A 15,820-nucleotide genomic window follows, 5' to 3' on the forward strand; every position below is an offset into this window, starting at 1 on the left:
TGATGCTTGTCAGCTGCATTAGATGTCTACAGTTATAATCCCCATATAGTAAACTGTAGATTATGGATAGCAATTGATCACAATAGAAAGGCAACAAATTGGGGAATGTTAACGGACAATACCATATTTTGCTGAAGGAGGTTTGTTGTTTTAAAATAGGTTACTTTTAAACTAGTTCTTTTGTGAACATGTTTAGATATCTAATTTAACTTACCCCAATGACAGAAGTCAGAGGAAACCACAAAAAGATTACAAGGATCTGTTAAATATTTACTGAAGAGTTTTCCAAATTCCTGTTCTTTTGTCTCACTCAGTGCTCCAACCAATACAGGAACAATAGTAAACTCGTCCTTATGGCTAAAAAGGAGGGAAAAAAGGATTCAAAAATTGATCAGTGCCATTTTAAGTTTTTCCTCACATTCAAATGATTCTGTAGAGTCTGATGAGCTCCCTGCAAAGGTCTCACTATTCCTGACAATGAATAGAATTTGGCACATCTGGCAAAAAAAAAAAAAGATTTTGAATTTCTTGTAAATGATTGCCAGGATACCACATATGATAGTCACAGATGTGCAGGTGCCTGGCGATGTTTCTCTTCCCAAGACACCTGGTTTTAGCTTCACTAATTCTTTTGATTTACAAAAATCAATGTAAATTAATCTGTTCAAAGCAAAGCCCCAACCTCAACCTCAACCACACAAAGACTCAAGATATATTGTTAAAAAATAAAATGGACTGTTGGTTGCAAATTAATGGATTACTAGGAAGAATGTCCAAAACTGTCAGGAAAAACAAAAAAAAAGTCAAACTGCAAGAGAAATTAGAAAAATAATAGGGTGCAGCAATGAGTAGCATCATCAATTTACACTCCATAAATTTTCAGTCAAGGTACAGTTGTTGGGAGAAGTAGAATCCAAAGCTCTGCAATGTGGGATGCCCCAGGCTCAAGCCTTTCACTGTTCCTTTGTAACATCTACATAAAACGACTAGGAGAGATCATCACTCGGTATGGAGTTTAGTATCATCTGTATGCTGATTACACCCAATTACATATCAGCTGAAAATGTTAACTAGTCCAGAATCCACCAGTACACATAGTAATGAGGGACTCTAGGCTTGTCCACATAACACTTTTTAAATTTTGCCAATAACTCAAAATTATACACACACACACACACACACACACACACACCACACACACACACGACCTAAGTAGAGGTCAAGAGGAGAATATTTAGATTTCAAACCTTTTAATCTCACTTTATTAAAAATGCACATATTTTTATTATTAAAAGGACAAAAATTCTCTATAGGAAACTATTTTGCTCAATCCTGTGCTTTTCTTTCTTCTAACATAGCCTATCTACGTTATCTTTGAAAAGTGTTCGGAAACTTCAGATCGTGCAGAATGCAGCTGTGAGAGCAATCATGGGCTTCCCAAGGTATACCCATGTTACACCAACACTCCGCAATCTGCATTGGTTGCCGATCAATTTCCGGTCACAATTCAAAGTGTTGGTTATGACCTATAAAGCCCTTCATGGCACTGGACCAGAATATCTCCAGGACCGCCTTCTGCCGCACGAATCCCAGCGACCGGTTAGGTCCCACAGAGTTGGCCTTCTCCGGGTCCCGTCGACTAAACAATGTCGCTTGGCGGGACCCAGGAGAAGAGCCTTCTCTGTGACGGCCCCAACCCTCTGGAACCAGCTCCCTCCGGAGATCAGAACTGCCCCCACCTCCTTGCCTTTCGTAAAGTTCTTAAGACCCATCTCTGCCATCAGGCAGGGGAGAACTGAGACATCTCCCCCGGGCCTATACAGTTTATACATGGTATGTTTGTGTGTATGCTTGCTTTTAATAATGGGTTTTTTAGTGTTTTTTAAATTATTAGATTTGTTCTTACATTGTCTTTGTTATTGTTGTGAGCCGCCCCGAGTCTACAAAGAGGGGCGGCATACAAATCTAATAAATAATAATAATAAATAATAATAATCTTTATGTGTCTAAAAGTTTCAGTTCACAGTCCTCTCATTTTAATTGGTTTGGTACATCAAAGCCCTAAGGATTTTGAAGACATACATGTATTCAATGTTACTAAATAACTGAGAAAATGGATTTATTACTATAATTATTTATATTATTATTCTACATGCAATTTGATATCTGCAATTTTCATATGATCTGTGTACCTTTCCATGGCTTTAGCAGTGTAAGGCAAGTGCATTTCAATACTGTGTTCATCTTCATCTGTTTGCAAAGACATGCGCTCAAACATTCCAGTCTTCCACAAATCTGCATAAACTGAAAAATTTCAAATATATTAATAGACTGAAAAAAGGAACAAATGAATAAACAGTTGTATAATCCTGTCTCCTCTTCTCTGCTTTATATGTTAGACCAGTGATGGCGAACCTATGGCACGGGTGCCACAGGTGGCATGCGGAGCCATATCTGCCGGCACGCAAGCTGTTGCCCTAGCTCAGCTCCAGCTGATTTTCAGCTCACATGGAGACTCTGGGAGGGCATTTTCGGCTTCCGGAGGATGGGGAAGGTAGTTTTTGCCCTACCCAGGCTCCAGGGAAGCCTCTGGAGCCTGAGGAGGGTGAAAAACAGGCCTACTGGGACCACCAGAAGTTGGGAAATGGGCTGTTTCTGGCCTCCAGAGGGCATCCGGAGGGGCAGGGATGCAATTTTTGCCCTCCCCAGGCATTGAATTATGGGTATGGGCACTCACGCAGGTGTGATACTGTGTGCACACACGTTTTCGGCACCCAAAGGAAAAAATGTTCGCCATCGTTTTGTTACACTGATGAAAAATTAACACTGGAGCCACAGCTTGTAGTAAAAATGCTATTCACAATAGTTCTGGCGAAAGTTTCCATACCCCCACCCGACTTATCCTAGAAATGAAACAGGGCATTCCAAACAAATAAATTAAAAATTAAAACTGGTATTTTGTTGAGAAAGGTTTATACACACATAAAAAACAAGTTAATACATATGGAAATATGCAAGTTTGATTTGTATTTGCTCATACATACTGTAGATTTGAGAAACTAATGTAAGATTTCAACTGTATAAAATAGACACAACTGTGGACTAATGGCATATTAAACAGCTTTTAACGTTTATAAAATATAGTAAGGGACATTTTTCAGACATAGCTAGTGATTTTTAGAATCTAAAAGCTTGTCTCAGTTGTTTCTCTCAAATTGCTTTGTAGCTAGTGAGATTGAAAACATTAGTTAGAGCTAATGCACAAAATTAACCAATCTGAGAAGAGGACCATGTCATTGAGGGAGTGAATCAATAATTTCTATAAGTAAATTCTGTGAACCAGAGATAGTTCTAGGTATACCAGAAAATAGATTCCAAATGAGCATTTCATCTGGAACAATTCAATCAGCTTCTAGGTGGGAAACTAACTTGTTTGTTTGTTTGTTTAAAATCTATATTGCCACCTGTTCGTCCATGGCTACTCAAGGCAGCTCAGAGTATAAAAACCACATTTTAAAATTGTAAAACTAATAAAAAATCTAATAAATTAATGTAATAAAATCACCCCAAATTCCCACCCCAGCAACAGCCAACCACATGACCCATTTAATGGGCTCCATCCCACTCTAGATTCCTCAGGCCCTCTGGCAGAAACAGGTCTTCAGCACCTTCCAAAAGATAATTGGAAGGGGAAAGCATTCTAATCTTTGGGGGAATGATGTTCCAGAGAGAGGGAGCCACCATGGAGAAGGCCCTTCTGGGTCTCGCCAGGTGTATCTCCCTCGGGAATGGGGCCCGCAGCATTTCCCGCCTCCCCACTCTGATGGGTCGGGTAGATGTAACCACCAAGAGACAGTCCTTCAGATAACCTGGTCCCCAAGCCATGAAGGGCTTTAAAGGTGACAACCAGCATCTTGAATTGCACCCAGAAGCAAATCGGCAACCAATGCAGTTCCCGCAGGAGAGGTGATACATCTGCACAACGGGGTCTGCACAAAACCATGTGGGATGCTGTATTTTGCATCAACTGGAGCTTCCCAATGCTCCAGTAAGGGCAGCCCCATGTAGAGCATGTTGCAATAATCGGGAAGTCACTAAGGCATGAGTGAGAGTAGGGATTGCTGGTCCAGGAAAGGGCGTAACTAGAGAACAACTTCCAGTTGCGTGAAGGCCCTCCTGGCTGCGACCTCATCTGCTCTTTGAGCAAGAATCATGAGTCCAGGAGAACCCCCAGAGTACTTATAATACCCTGGAAAGTACTAACAACCCCTGGAATGACATGGTCAAGTAGGATATTTGACATCATCTAGAGTTGGAGCGGGATGGTGTCTCAATTCTTCAGAATATCTTATTCCCAAATTGGTGAGTTTTGCACATTCTAATTTAAACCACGAGCTTAATACGGGACTCCCAGTATTAAGCTGAAAAGGTGATTTATTTTCACAGAAATATACACTGGAAATAAACACATTTACTTGTCATTTTATGATTAGGCTTAGTGTATCGATTGAACCCAGGCACATAGTTTTCATGTGGCTATGAATAACTTTTACTCCTATCATAGCCACAGCTTACCTAGTCTGGATGTGACTTCCACTTCACCTTAACTTGGTGTAATTAAGTATCATCAATCAATGCAGTAACTGAGACAAAAAACAAAAGTAGCAACAAAGCAGAATCGCTTCCATTGAGTAGCAACAAAGCAGAATCGCTTCCATTGATGTTATCTCCATAGTTCAGGTTTATATAATCACTCCACACAGGGTTCTTATTTTAAACGATCTGGTGGAAGGATTAGACTTTGCTCACTCCACACCTGGATGATCTGTGACTGACTAGATATGCTCCTGCATTTTTGTTTAAAACGTAAAATCTTGGAACTGGCAGCTGCCAGTTACCAAAGATGTAGAGAAGTAGCTGCAGAGAAATATAATAGATAAACAACTGCAGGTTGTAGTAAATTGTATTGTGTGTGGCATGCACTATGGTTAATATTAAATTATGCTTACATGTAAATATACCTAAGATAGTCGCCAACAGTTCACATTAACCTTTAATCTGGTTTGTTTTTTTACTTAATACACTGTATGAATACCGTCTTTTGTGTGTTAAAATTCTATGCAAACGCAGCCAATATATAAAACAAACAGTAAGTATTAAAACCTTCTGCATCAATACAGCTGCCTTTTTGCACAAATAATTAAGAGATAAACTATGCAGAATAGACAGTATCAGAAAAATAGCAGACTAAATTTGCAAAGAACCGATTTTGTTTGTGTATTGCATGAATTGTGTACAGTTACCCTTTTGATCAATTCGCAAATCATATAGGGGAGTTCTATATATATCCACACTGGAAAGTGCACATCTGGAGAGGGGCACATGATGGGAAGGCCCAAGGATGAAGATTCGCCGTCTGAAGATGAATAAGAAAAAACATATGAGGAAAACATTTCATAACTAAAGCACATCAAGAGGTCTTAGATAGATTCCCTTGTTTAATTTCCACATTATATTTGTAATGTGGTTGATTGTGAATCACGTAACATCTGGAACACATAAAGAGTTTTGTATAGAATTTGGCAAGCACAAAGGGAAAAAGTAATCTGCATCAGGACAGATGTAGATTCGGTATTTGACAATACAAAGTCTTCTTCTGAACACATAATAAATCTTTCAGATTCTTTTTTTCCATTGCAACCTAATGCTCTGCTTTTCATTTAATTCAAAATGATTCCCTCATCCATAAAAACCGGATTTTAGACAAGTGTGTGAAAAAGAAAACATCGGTAAAAATCCTACAGATCTCCTATATTCTCTAGGATCTAGTTGATTATGTTTGTAACTCTGATAATCAGATTTCCTCTCCTGACAAACCCATCTTAAAAGACATGTTAAGCTGTATTAACCAGAATCTATACAAACTGCATCTGGTTGTACTTATTAGGACAAGAATCTTCTTGAATGCTACTTACGTAATTGAAGGATCCACTTGTTTGTATGCATGAGCTGCACAAGACCCACAGTAAGTATATCCTGCATGTCTGCCAAAAACAAAAGACACTTTCTTTGAGGCTTTTTTTTGAATCCCTGTAGAAAAATCTCAATGAAATAAATACAACTGAGTTTGATAAACAGATATTAGGCCAATCTATATAGCTATCAGGTGAGTGCTCCAAGCTAAGTACTAACAATCAAAGTGAAAAGCTTACTTATGTGGCAGAAAATAAGGTGGGGTACCAGCAGTGATAAAACTATGATGTAGTGATCAGATCTGGCTTCAAAAACTCAGCAAGTAAAATCAGGCCTCCTTGGAAGCTACTGTTTCAAACTGACTGAACCATATTGAAAGGAGTTCCTGGAATCTGTCCCTGTCCCTTCTGACAGGAAAAACAAGGAATGCCTGTCTGGTCACGCCAAAGGCATACAGATTCTGAAAAGTTAGCTTGGGGAGGAGCGAATAAACTCATTGAAAGAAAAAATCCTCAGGCCTGGTGTGTATGCCATATCAAGATTGTTACATCTGTATATTTTAATTAAAGATTAAAGTGATTTGAAGATACTAATATTCTGCTTTCTCAAAGAGATTGCTCAGAAGACTTAACATTTCAAGTATTCTAATCGCTACTCAACTAAGTAGCAGAAGATAAAGTATAATACTCATACAAAGTATAATTCCCTGCCATTTGGGATCAAAAAATCATATTTTTGAGAAAAGAATACGCAGGAACATAAAAAAGGATTCTTATTAATAAGAATTGCTTGACTAATTACCAATATCTACAAAAGTGTCTGTCAAAAATATACCATATTTTTCACTAAATAAAGCACACCTAGGTTGAGAAGAGGAAAATGAGAAAAAAATATCAGGCGGAGCCTAAGAGGACTACATATAGGTGTCCTCTCATGTGTATACCTGTTGTTATAACTCAACAGTCAACCTACAATAAATGCTAAAAAACTGCTACCAAGAAGTCAGGGGAAAAAGACTAGATTATTATCCAATAATTACAATTTGGGATAAGGGAGACTTTGCTCCCTCTAGATATCTGAGGGGAGTAGTAATTTTGCATGAATTCTTGGGACAGCCCTTTTACAACTTTCAGTGAGTGGGAGGAGAAAAAACTTACGGTGCAATAATGGCTCTAGCGGGTCTTTTTGTAGACTGTACTTGAGAGAGCCAACCTTCTAGTTGTGCACTCAGCTGAGGTCCTACAGAAAAAAATAGATTTTTCAAACAATGTTAGCAAAGAATTATCCCTTGTTATAGTTCCCACATATTTAATTCTTCTTGTACCAGCAATAATTTAACACAGTACAAGCTTGACTTTCAATCAAACCTATTGTATTTAACAATGTTTTTAATCAGAAAAACCCATTAGGAGATTTTGGAGCTACTGATAACTAGTTGTTAATGTTTCCTGCATTGTATTTTAGCCAAAACTGATCTATTGATGAATTAGTTTTACTAATGTCAATGGAATGAAATGGACTAAATATTTATTTACAAATGTAAATTAAAATGGTGCAAATGACTCCTTTCCCAATAAACACTGGGGGGGAAAGCATCAGAAAAGAAAAAAGAATCAGATTTCTTGCATAGGGATAAGGGAACATGAGGCAAAAATCACAAAAATATTGTAGTTTTAAAATCATGATCACCTTCTCATTTACATCATTTGTCATTATTTCTACAAGCTCTGCTTGGCCAGAAACGTACCCTAGTTACTGAAAATAATCCTTTGGTGTACAGATAATATTAATCCAAACATATTAATATCAACAATATCTGTTGAGTGAGTACATTGCTGAATGTAATTAACTTTATATCTGCCATAGCCACTGTCAAATGTGGTTTATAAACTGCTATTTGGAGTCCACAACTAAATTAGCATTGTTTGTTGTTAGAATAGAAAGCTAGTTTCCTTATTGTGATGGGTAGGAGACATTAATGAGAAACAGTTATTTTTATGTTAGATTAAGAGCAGTTTGAAATTGCCTTGCAATAACTCTTTCTACCAATACTAAATCCAGGAGCAATTTCTATCTTTCGGATAACTTTTCCATCTCCTCACAAGAGCATCTTTTTAACAAGATGTTTTTAACATTTATTGTGACTTAGATAAATCATCTACAGTAACCCTCTTCTTTCAATGCACTTTATATTCCCTGGTATAATTACTTTATACCAGGTGCGTCAAACGCAAGGCCCATGGGCTGAATTTGGTCCACAGGGTGCTTAAATCTGGCCCATGGAGCTGGTCTGGAAATAGCAAAGGGCCTCTGGCAGCCAAAATGGGGCTCTGGCAAACACCTCCCTGTGCCCTATTCTGGCTGGCAGAGTACTGCAAGAGGCTGTCCATGTGAAAACGGCAAGGGGGGTGGGGGACAATGAATCCCGTGACCTTTTAGCCAGCAATATGCTGCAGGAGGCTGTCCAGGCCAAAAATGGGGCACCCTGCACACCCCCAATGCCCCATTTCAGCCTGCAAAGACCTACAATACTAATCTGGCCCTCAAAGAAATCCAGTTTGACACCCCTGCTTTATACCCATAACTTGTTGCTAAAATTTCAATTTTGAAAGAGGACTGGTAAATATATTAAAATAAAATGCACCATATGGATATTATTTAAAAAATGATGAGCAGTGTTTTAAGTCTTGCTTAAGGCATGACTGTAAACTAAAGCAAAACTTTTTTTAGACAATTTGCCTCTAATAATTAAAATCATGGTAAATGTGTTAGTTTTTTTCCATGCCATCAACATTTCATTTTTTCAAATATTTATTTAATGCAACATTTTTTTCTCAAATGTATGCCTAGATGCATTGGCCAGCACAGTCAGCAGCCAGTAATTAAAGGAAGTTGTGGTCTAGAAGATCTAAATCCAACAAAGTCATCTTGATTCTCCTAGATGTATTTTGTAAATATATTTCTAATCATAACCTAAATGACTCTTCTATGAATAACAAGGACAGAGATCCATATTTAGCGGACCTTGTTATTCATAGAAGAGTCATTTAGGTTATGATTAACACTGGGTAGTAGTGTTTTTTTTTTTATTTGAAGCATACCAAACTATTATATATTTTAACACAAAATAATTATGAAAGAAAATACCGTATTTTCCGGCGTATAAGACGACTGGGTGTATAAGACGACCCCCTAACTTTTCCAGTTAAAATATAGAATTTGAGATATACTCGCCGTATAAGACTACCCCCGGCGGGGAGAGCAAAGGTGGCAGCGGGAGTAGCGGAGACGAGGCGGAGAAGAAAGAAGCGGCGGAAAAGTATAGTGTCTGAGCGGCAGTCCCCTTGGGACTGGGCAGCATAGAAGTATAAATAAATAAATAAATAAATAAATAAATAAATAAATAAATAAAATCTCTACTTTTTTATTAAAATAAATTAATAATAAAACAAAACCAAACTCTATTACTATTAAAACTAAAACAACCAGCAAATCCAAAAACATAACTATTAATAAAAACAGGTGAGGGCTGGGGTTTTTTTTCTCTGTTATTATTTAAGTGCTTTTACCATATGCTTTAAATCAAGAGTCACTTCTCTCTCTATTTCTCTCTTTCCTGTCATTCTCTGCCTCAATCATTTTCTCATTTCTCTTCCCCCCTTTTTTCTATCATTTCTCTCTCCCTCTCTCTTCCTTCCACTCCTTTCTCTCTCTTGCTTTCTTCCTCTCTCTCACTCTCTCTCTTCCTTCCTCTCTCCTCTCTCACTCTTTCTTTTTTTCCCTCTCTCACTCTCTCTTCCTTCCTGTCTTCTCTCTTTCTCTCTCCCTTTCTTTCCTTCTCTCTTCCTTCCACTTTTTTCTCTTTTTCTTTTCCTTCCTTCCCCTCCCTCTCTCCCTTTATATTTATCTCTTCATTCCTTCCTCTCTTCCTCCCTTTCTCTCTCCCTCTCGTTCATTTTTCTCTCCCTTCCCTCCCTCCCTCCCTCCTTCTTTCCTCTCCTCTATCCCTCCCTCTCTTTCCTTTCCCTCCGCGTCTCCGGCTTTGCTGACATGCACAAGGCTCAAGCCAGCTGCCCGGAAAAGCCATGAAGGTCCTCCTGCCCCCCACCCCCAGCAGAAAACACAACGGAGGTCTTCCGGTACCAGCTTGAGCCTCGCATTGCTCCACCCCGCTTCGCCTGTCATCCTGGACCTCCGTTGTGTTTTCGGGGGGAAGCGGTGGGAAAGCCCTGGGCTGGCCAGGAAAGCCGGGTTTGCTTTCCGTGAAAGCAGCGCGCCTTTTAAACACGCTGCTTTCTTGCAACATTTTCCTGGGTGGGTGGGGGAGGAGGCCACTCCCCTCCCCCCCCAGGAAAGAGGTCCAGGAAACAGCGTGTTTAAAAGGCACGCTGCTATCACGGAAAGCAAACCCGGCTTTCCTGGCCAGCACAGGGCTTTCCCACCGCTTCCCCCCGAAAACACAACGGAGGTCCAGGATGACAGGCGAAGCAACGCGAGGCTCAAGCTGGTACCGGAAGACCTCCGTTGTGTTTTCGGGGGGAAGCGGTGGGAAAGCCCTGTGCTGGCCAGGAAAGCCGGGTTTGCTTTCCGTGAAAGCAGCGTGTCTTTTAAACACGCTGCTTTCTTGCAACATTTTCCTGGGTGGGTGGGGGAGGAGGCCACTCCCCTCCCCCCCCCCAGGAAAGAGGTCCAGGAAACAGCGTGTTTAAAAGGCACGCTGCTATCACGGAAAGCAAACCCGGCTTTCCTGGCCAGCACAGGATTTTCCCGCCGCTCCCCCCCCCCCCCCCCCGAAAACACAATGGAGGATTACAGGCAGGACGAAGCAGGGTGGAGCAATGCGAGGCTTGGCGCGTTTCTTTCGGCGGAAGAGGAGGCGAGGGAGCGGATCGGGCGGGGGCAGCACCTTCTACTGTCGGCGCCTACCCGCCCCCGACCCCCATGGGCTGGCAGGGGGATGGAGACTGCGCGCCCATGGAAAAGGGCGCGTGGGGCGGTATTTTGGTCTGCGCAGGCGCAGCCTACGGGGAACGGTGCTATGGAATCAGTATCCGGCGTACAAGACGACCCCCCACTTTGGGAAAGATTTTCAGGGGTCAAAAAGTCGTCTTATACGCCGGAAAATACAGTACTCTGATATTACATAAAGTTTCCTCAAGACAGCCAATATAAATGGTGTGAAGAGAAAGATTAATAAGCAAATTTAATTACCAACCTTGACAGATTTAAATGATTTATAAATTTGACTGTCTACATGTTAAGATCTGAGGGTTTTTTCTGACAACAGAAGTAAGCCTTGACTTGTGCTACTCCCAATCTTGCAATGTACTCAGTCAGAAGTTGCATTCCACCCCACTGCTAGTCATTTGTAAAAAGAAGTTATACCACCAAACGTTCATTGTCAAAACTTGTAATTTATGTTAAAAGTAACAGTAATAATTTTATGGTTTTAATTGCTTATATTGATTTTGTATTTTAATATAGACAGCTGCATTAATTGTTCATCAGAATTGAAAGGTGGAATACAAATAAAATAAAATAAAAACCAGATTCTGCTCAGACTAAAGTGTAGTCTGTTAGAAACAGTGCACTAAACTAAAATGTGGCATGTCTGTTTTTTGTTTAGACTTGTTTGCACTTCATGTCAAACCCGTTTGTTCAATCAAAATTTACTTAATCAACTAAACTTGCCTAAACTTGCCCAAGCACATGTTATGCTTTACAGGATATAATGTATATTCAATGTGATAAGATAAAATGAAACAAACTCATTACAATTTAGGTCAATATAAACTTAGCAAATGAAACAAGTAAAACCACTGAGCTTTCTGTCTGTCTGTCTGTCCGTCCGTCCGTCCCTCCATCCATCCATCCATCCTCCCTCCCTTTTGCATAGCATTAATTCCTTTTCTACATACTGGTTCACATACATGCAATGCTTAATAGCACATCATATTAGATGATAAATGCAAATTTAAAAAATGCAAGCAGCAACAGCACAAGAAGAAAAATGCTTCTTAAATAGATGAACTTTTGAACTTTTCCCATTTGAGGAAAATATACAACCCAGACAATCAGAAGAGAAGAGGAATACAACAGATTTCTATTTGATGTAACACTTTGAAATTAACTTCTTTCCTCATAGGCCTTCATCTCATAGTATCACCATTTCAGAGAAATAAAAAGTAAGGTTAAGAACATAAAAGGGTCAAATTAAAGAAAATAATTAAATTGGCATAACTTTTAAAATTTTCAAAATACAGTACAACTCTATAGACAATATTTTAACATATTAATCATCCAAAAAAAGCATTAAAATGTCCAGCTTATTTTTAAATTTTACACTGAATTGTCAAATATTGAACTTTTAGAAATTTTTTATCTTATTTGTTTACAATATTTTCAGTTTAATACTAGGTAGTTAGGTAGGTAGGTAGGTAGGTATAAGATAGATAGATAGATAGATAGATAGATAGATAGATAGATAGATAGATAGATAGATAGATAGATGGAGATACAGATATATAAAAATAAAAGAATCTGCCAATTGTGGATAAACTTATTTGTGCCTGATACAAGTTCGAGTCTTTAAAAACATCTGCGTATAAAGTTGATGGTCCCAAAGGTGTAACCAAACTCTTCTCAAAAGAACATTTGCTTGCAGATCATTTTATACTTTGGTGCTTAATCAGCATTTGCTTCAGCAAAATGGACTGGCGTATACAACTTCTTTTGTAATCACTGAGCTCATGTCAGGTTTTTTTGTAGAATAAGCGAGACCACAGCAAACCTGTCTATCCAGCCAGTTCAGTTTTCTATCTTGCTGCCAATTCCCCTAAAGTGTGTTTGGGAATGTGTTTATTCTGCAATACATACAAGTTTGGACACAATAGGAATATCTCCATATCATTTAAAATGCATTACTTTATTTGTTTAAACTTATAATTTGTCTCAAGAAATATCAGCACTCTGATTTAGTTTTGTGGAAAGGGAGTGAAAACTTCATTCTCTTAGATATTTCTTTTCTAATTTTCACACTTAGTTTACTCAAGACCTAGCATGAAAGAGAAAAAGTAAATCTGAGGTATTCGTATAAAATCTTTAGGTCTTTCAAAATTTATAACACTTAGCTTCTGTTCTTCAGCTGAAAACTCACACTTATTTCTAGCACTGTGCAAAAATATGGATTCAAAAAGGAACACGATTCCAAATATGTAGAGCACAAACAGCGGTGGGCTACAAGCCGGAACGCTAAATTGCGCTCACCAAGCAGCTCATAAGTTTTTGCGTGACCAGCACGATTTTGCTGCTGCACCTATGGAGGAAGCAAAATTGTGCCCGTGTTTCGGCGAGGTTTTACCAGCGGCTCCGTGCACGATTTTGCTACTTCCACAGGTGCAGCAGCAAAATTGCTCTGGTCCTGCAAGAACTTACAAGCCATGGAGGCGAGCAAAATTTAGCATTCCGGCTCGTAGCCCACCGCTGAGCACAAACATTACAACTGTTAGCAAATCCTTAAGGAAACTGCATCCTAACTCACATAAGCTTTGCATATGATTTAAGAAGACACCAACAAATGCAGTGTGGATATTTCTATGTCCTCTAAATCACTTTTCCCTATCAAATTCAGACTACTTAATAATTATATTTATTACTTTGCCAAAACAGCATTTCTGTTCTGTCTTTCTATTTTCCCTGTCCCCATTCTGTAACGTACAATGAGAATTTATTAATAGGAACAAAAATCTTCTTTTATTTCAAGTGATGTAGTAGGTGTTTCTGCCTGTACATTAAACCTTCCAACTCCAGTTACAATCCAAAAATTTCTATTCTGACTGCATAGAGAGATGTTTGATCCATTTCTGATTTAGTTATTCCTACTATATACATTTATAAACAACTAGGAAATGCAGATTTATCTTATTGGAAAAAAACAAATAGAAGGGGTCTGATAACAAATAGAAATGGTCTAGTTAGTAGCACCTTTTCCAAAAATTTCAATTAAAAGACATACGTTTTTGTGAGCTGCAGCTCACTTTACCTTGTGGATAGAGATATAGCTAAAAATATACATAACTAAAACAAAGCTGAGAAAAGACATTATGAGGTGAGTGAGAGGTTTCCTAACAAACTCTTCAACCACAATGAATAATTATTGCCCACAAAGAAGATTCACATTAAAAGTCCAAGGAATTCTGAGTCCCTTCAAGGCTTGCCACATTGGCAATATGTGGTATGTAATCTGAGGCCTCCCATTTACAGCAAATGTAAAAAGAATAGCGTTCAGGAAGATAAATAGTTTTCACTATAAATCAGACAAACAGTGCTATCTAAAGTCATCCATTGACATTACAATTTACAAGTATCTTTCAGGTCACCATAAGACAGATCCAGTAAGAAAGGACTAACTCCATCTCTTCAAGTTAAAAAACAGAATTTTCACTTCTTCCTAGCCTATGGGAGAAGACTCCTTCCTTCAGCAATTTATTTTCAATTTCTCTTTCATTGTGTATTTTAATGTAATAACAAATATGTAACCATTAGGACACATGGAAACAGAAGAATATATAATAGCACGGTATAGCAAGGTGCATGTTCTAGATACTGGAGGCCACTTTCTTAATCTACTTCTCTTTCTAACTAGAGTAAGATCATCAAAATCTCCCTCTAGTGAACAAGATACTGCTGGTCTTCTTGGTCGCTGAAAATGCATCTAAAATATACAACAGCCTTACTCACAAGTTGGTCAGTTATTATGGATGCCCCAAATCTGTGTCTGAGAGATGAACACATATTTTGCAATATCTTTTAGAGGTAGGGGGTTCCACTCCAAAGCTACTTAAAATGCTTATTAACATTACTACTGTTGTTAAGTCTGCAAACTGCATGCCCGAGTCAAGAAAACCTTTCTTCCCTCTTTGTTAATTGTAACTGCAGATGTAGAATCAACCTAGAAGGTGCCAGCATACTTTTAGCTAAATTCATACAAGGAAGTAATGGAACAGTAGCACATCAACCTGAGTTTTTACTGTAGATGACATTATGATGAGCAGCTTGTCTAGGTAACCGTAAATGTGGAGATACTGGGTTCTTAAATGGCCCAGAGGACCCATTTTCACATTTTGATGAATAGCCTCAATGACAAAACCAGACTGAAAAAGAGAGCTGTGAAGATGATTGCTTTTGCATACAAATCTGTGGAAACTTGTGTGTGTGTGTTCCTAGTTGGGATATAAGGTACGTTTTTGGCAAAGCCATTAAAATTAGAAAGTTAATTACCTTATTTTAAAGTTTCATTGTTCGATATTTTATTTTGAGACCCAGGGTTCAGTTCAAGACACTATTTCAGTAATTTAAAGAGAATAGGGGGGAAAAACCCTCCAATGTAGATGTTTCCTGGAATAGGTACTCTTAATCTACCTGCTTTGTTAGCTGAGGTTGTAGGTGTGTCTGAATATCTGCAGTTGTAGGGCCATTTAAAAAGTAATGGAATCAAGTTGAGAAATGTCTACCTTGGTTGTGTGCTAACCTGGCAATGTGTTGGCTATTGATTCTGGAATCTAAGAGGCCATATCACCCTAATATCTTCTGACCAGAACACAGTAGGTAATTTGATCTTTGCAATGAAAAGACGATACAGAGCATCTCTTGTATTTGCTTTCTTTCTTCTATTGGGCTACAGGCAAAATCAGACTTATCAATACTTATTGGTTATTCCAATAGTTTCTTCCCAAAGAATGGCTTTCGACTGTTGATTGGTTCAGGCAACCTTTGTGTCTGTACTGGTATCTGGGATAGAGTTTGGGAAATAAGGGGGGGGGGGAGAGAAATCATATCTAGGAAGTGA

The 15,820-nt window shown here is 38.7% G+C and overlaps 1 protein-coding gene across 3 annotated transcripts in view; it reads right to left on the reverse strand.

Annotated features, from left to right (window-relative positions):
* The window catches only part of MEMO1 (mediator of cell motility 1), a 29,217-nt gene that overhangs the window by 9,399 nt on the left and 3,998 nt on the right, over positions 1 to 15,820 (reverse strand). For 2 of the 3 annotated variants that reach the window (XR_011557472.1, XM_070734082.1), the window contains exons 2-6: positions 7,131 to 7,212; positions 5,976 to 6,044; positions 5,304 to 5,416; positions 2,193 to 2,304; positions 215 to 357 (exon numbers count right to left, since the gene is read on the reverse strand). Coding sequence is in view for 1 of the 3 variants with exons in the window: in XM_070734082.1 (XP_070590183.1) it covers positions 215 to 357; positions 2,193 to 2,304; positions 5,304 to 5,416; positions 5,976 to 6,044; positions 7,131 to 7,212 (519 nt within the window). In the remaining 2 variants the exon portion in view is untranslated. The remainder of the gene's footprint in view (positions 1 to 214; positions 358 to 2,192; positions 2,305 to 5,303; positions 5,417 to 5,975; positions 6,045 to 7,130; positions 7,213 to 15,820) is intronic. The other variant, XR_011557473.1, reaches the window with a different exon arrangement.

The sequence above is a fragment of the Erythrolamprus reginae genome, chromosome 1 (assembly GCF_031021105.1).
Source record: "Erythrolamprus reginae isolate rEryReg1 chromosome 1, rEryReg1.hap1, whole genome shotgun sequence".
Taxonomy (NCBI): domain Eukaryota; kingdom Metazoa; phylum Chordata; class Lepidosauria; order Squamata; family Dipsadidae; genus Erythrolamprus; species Erythrolamprus reginae.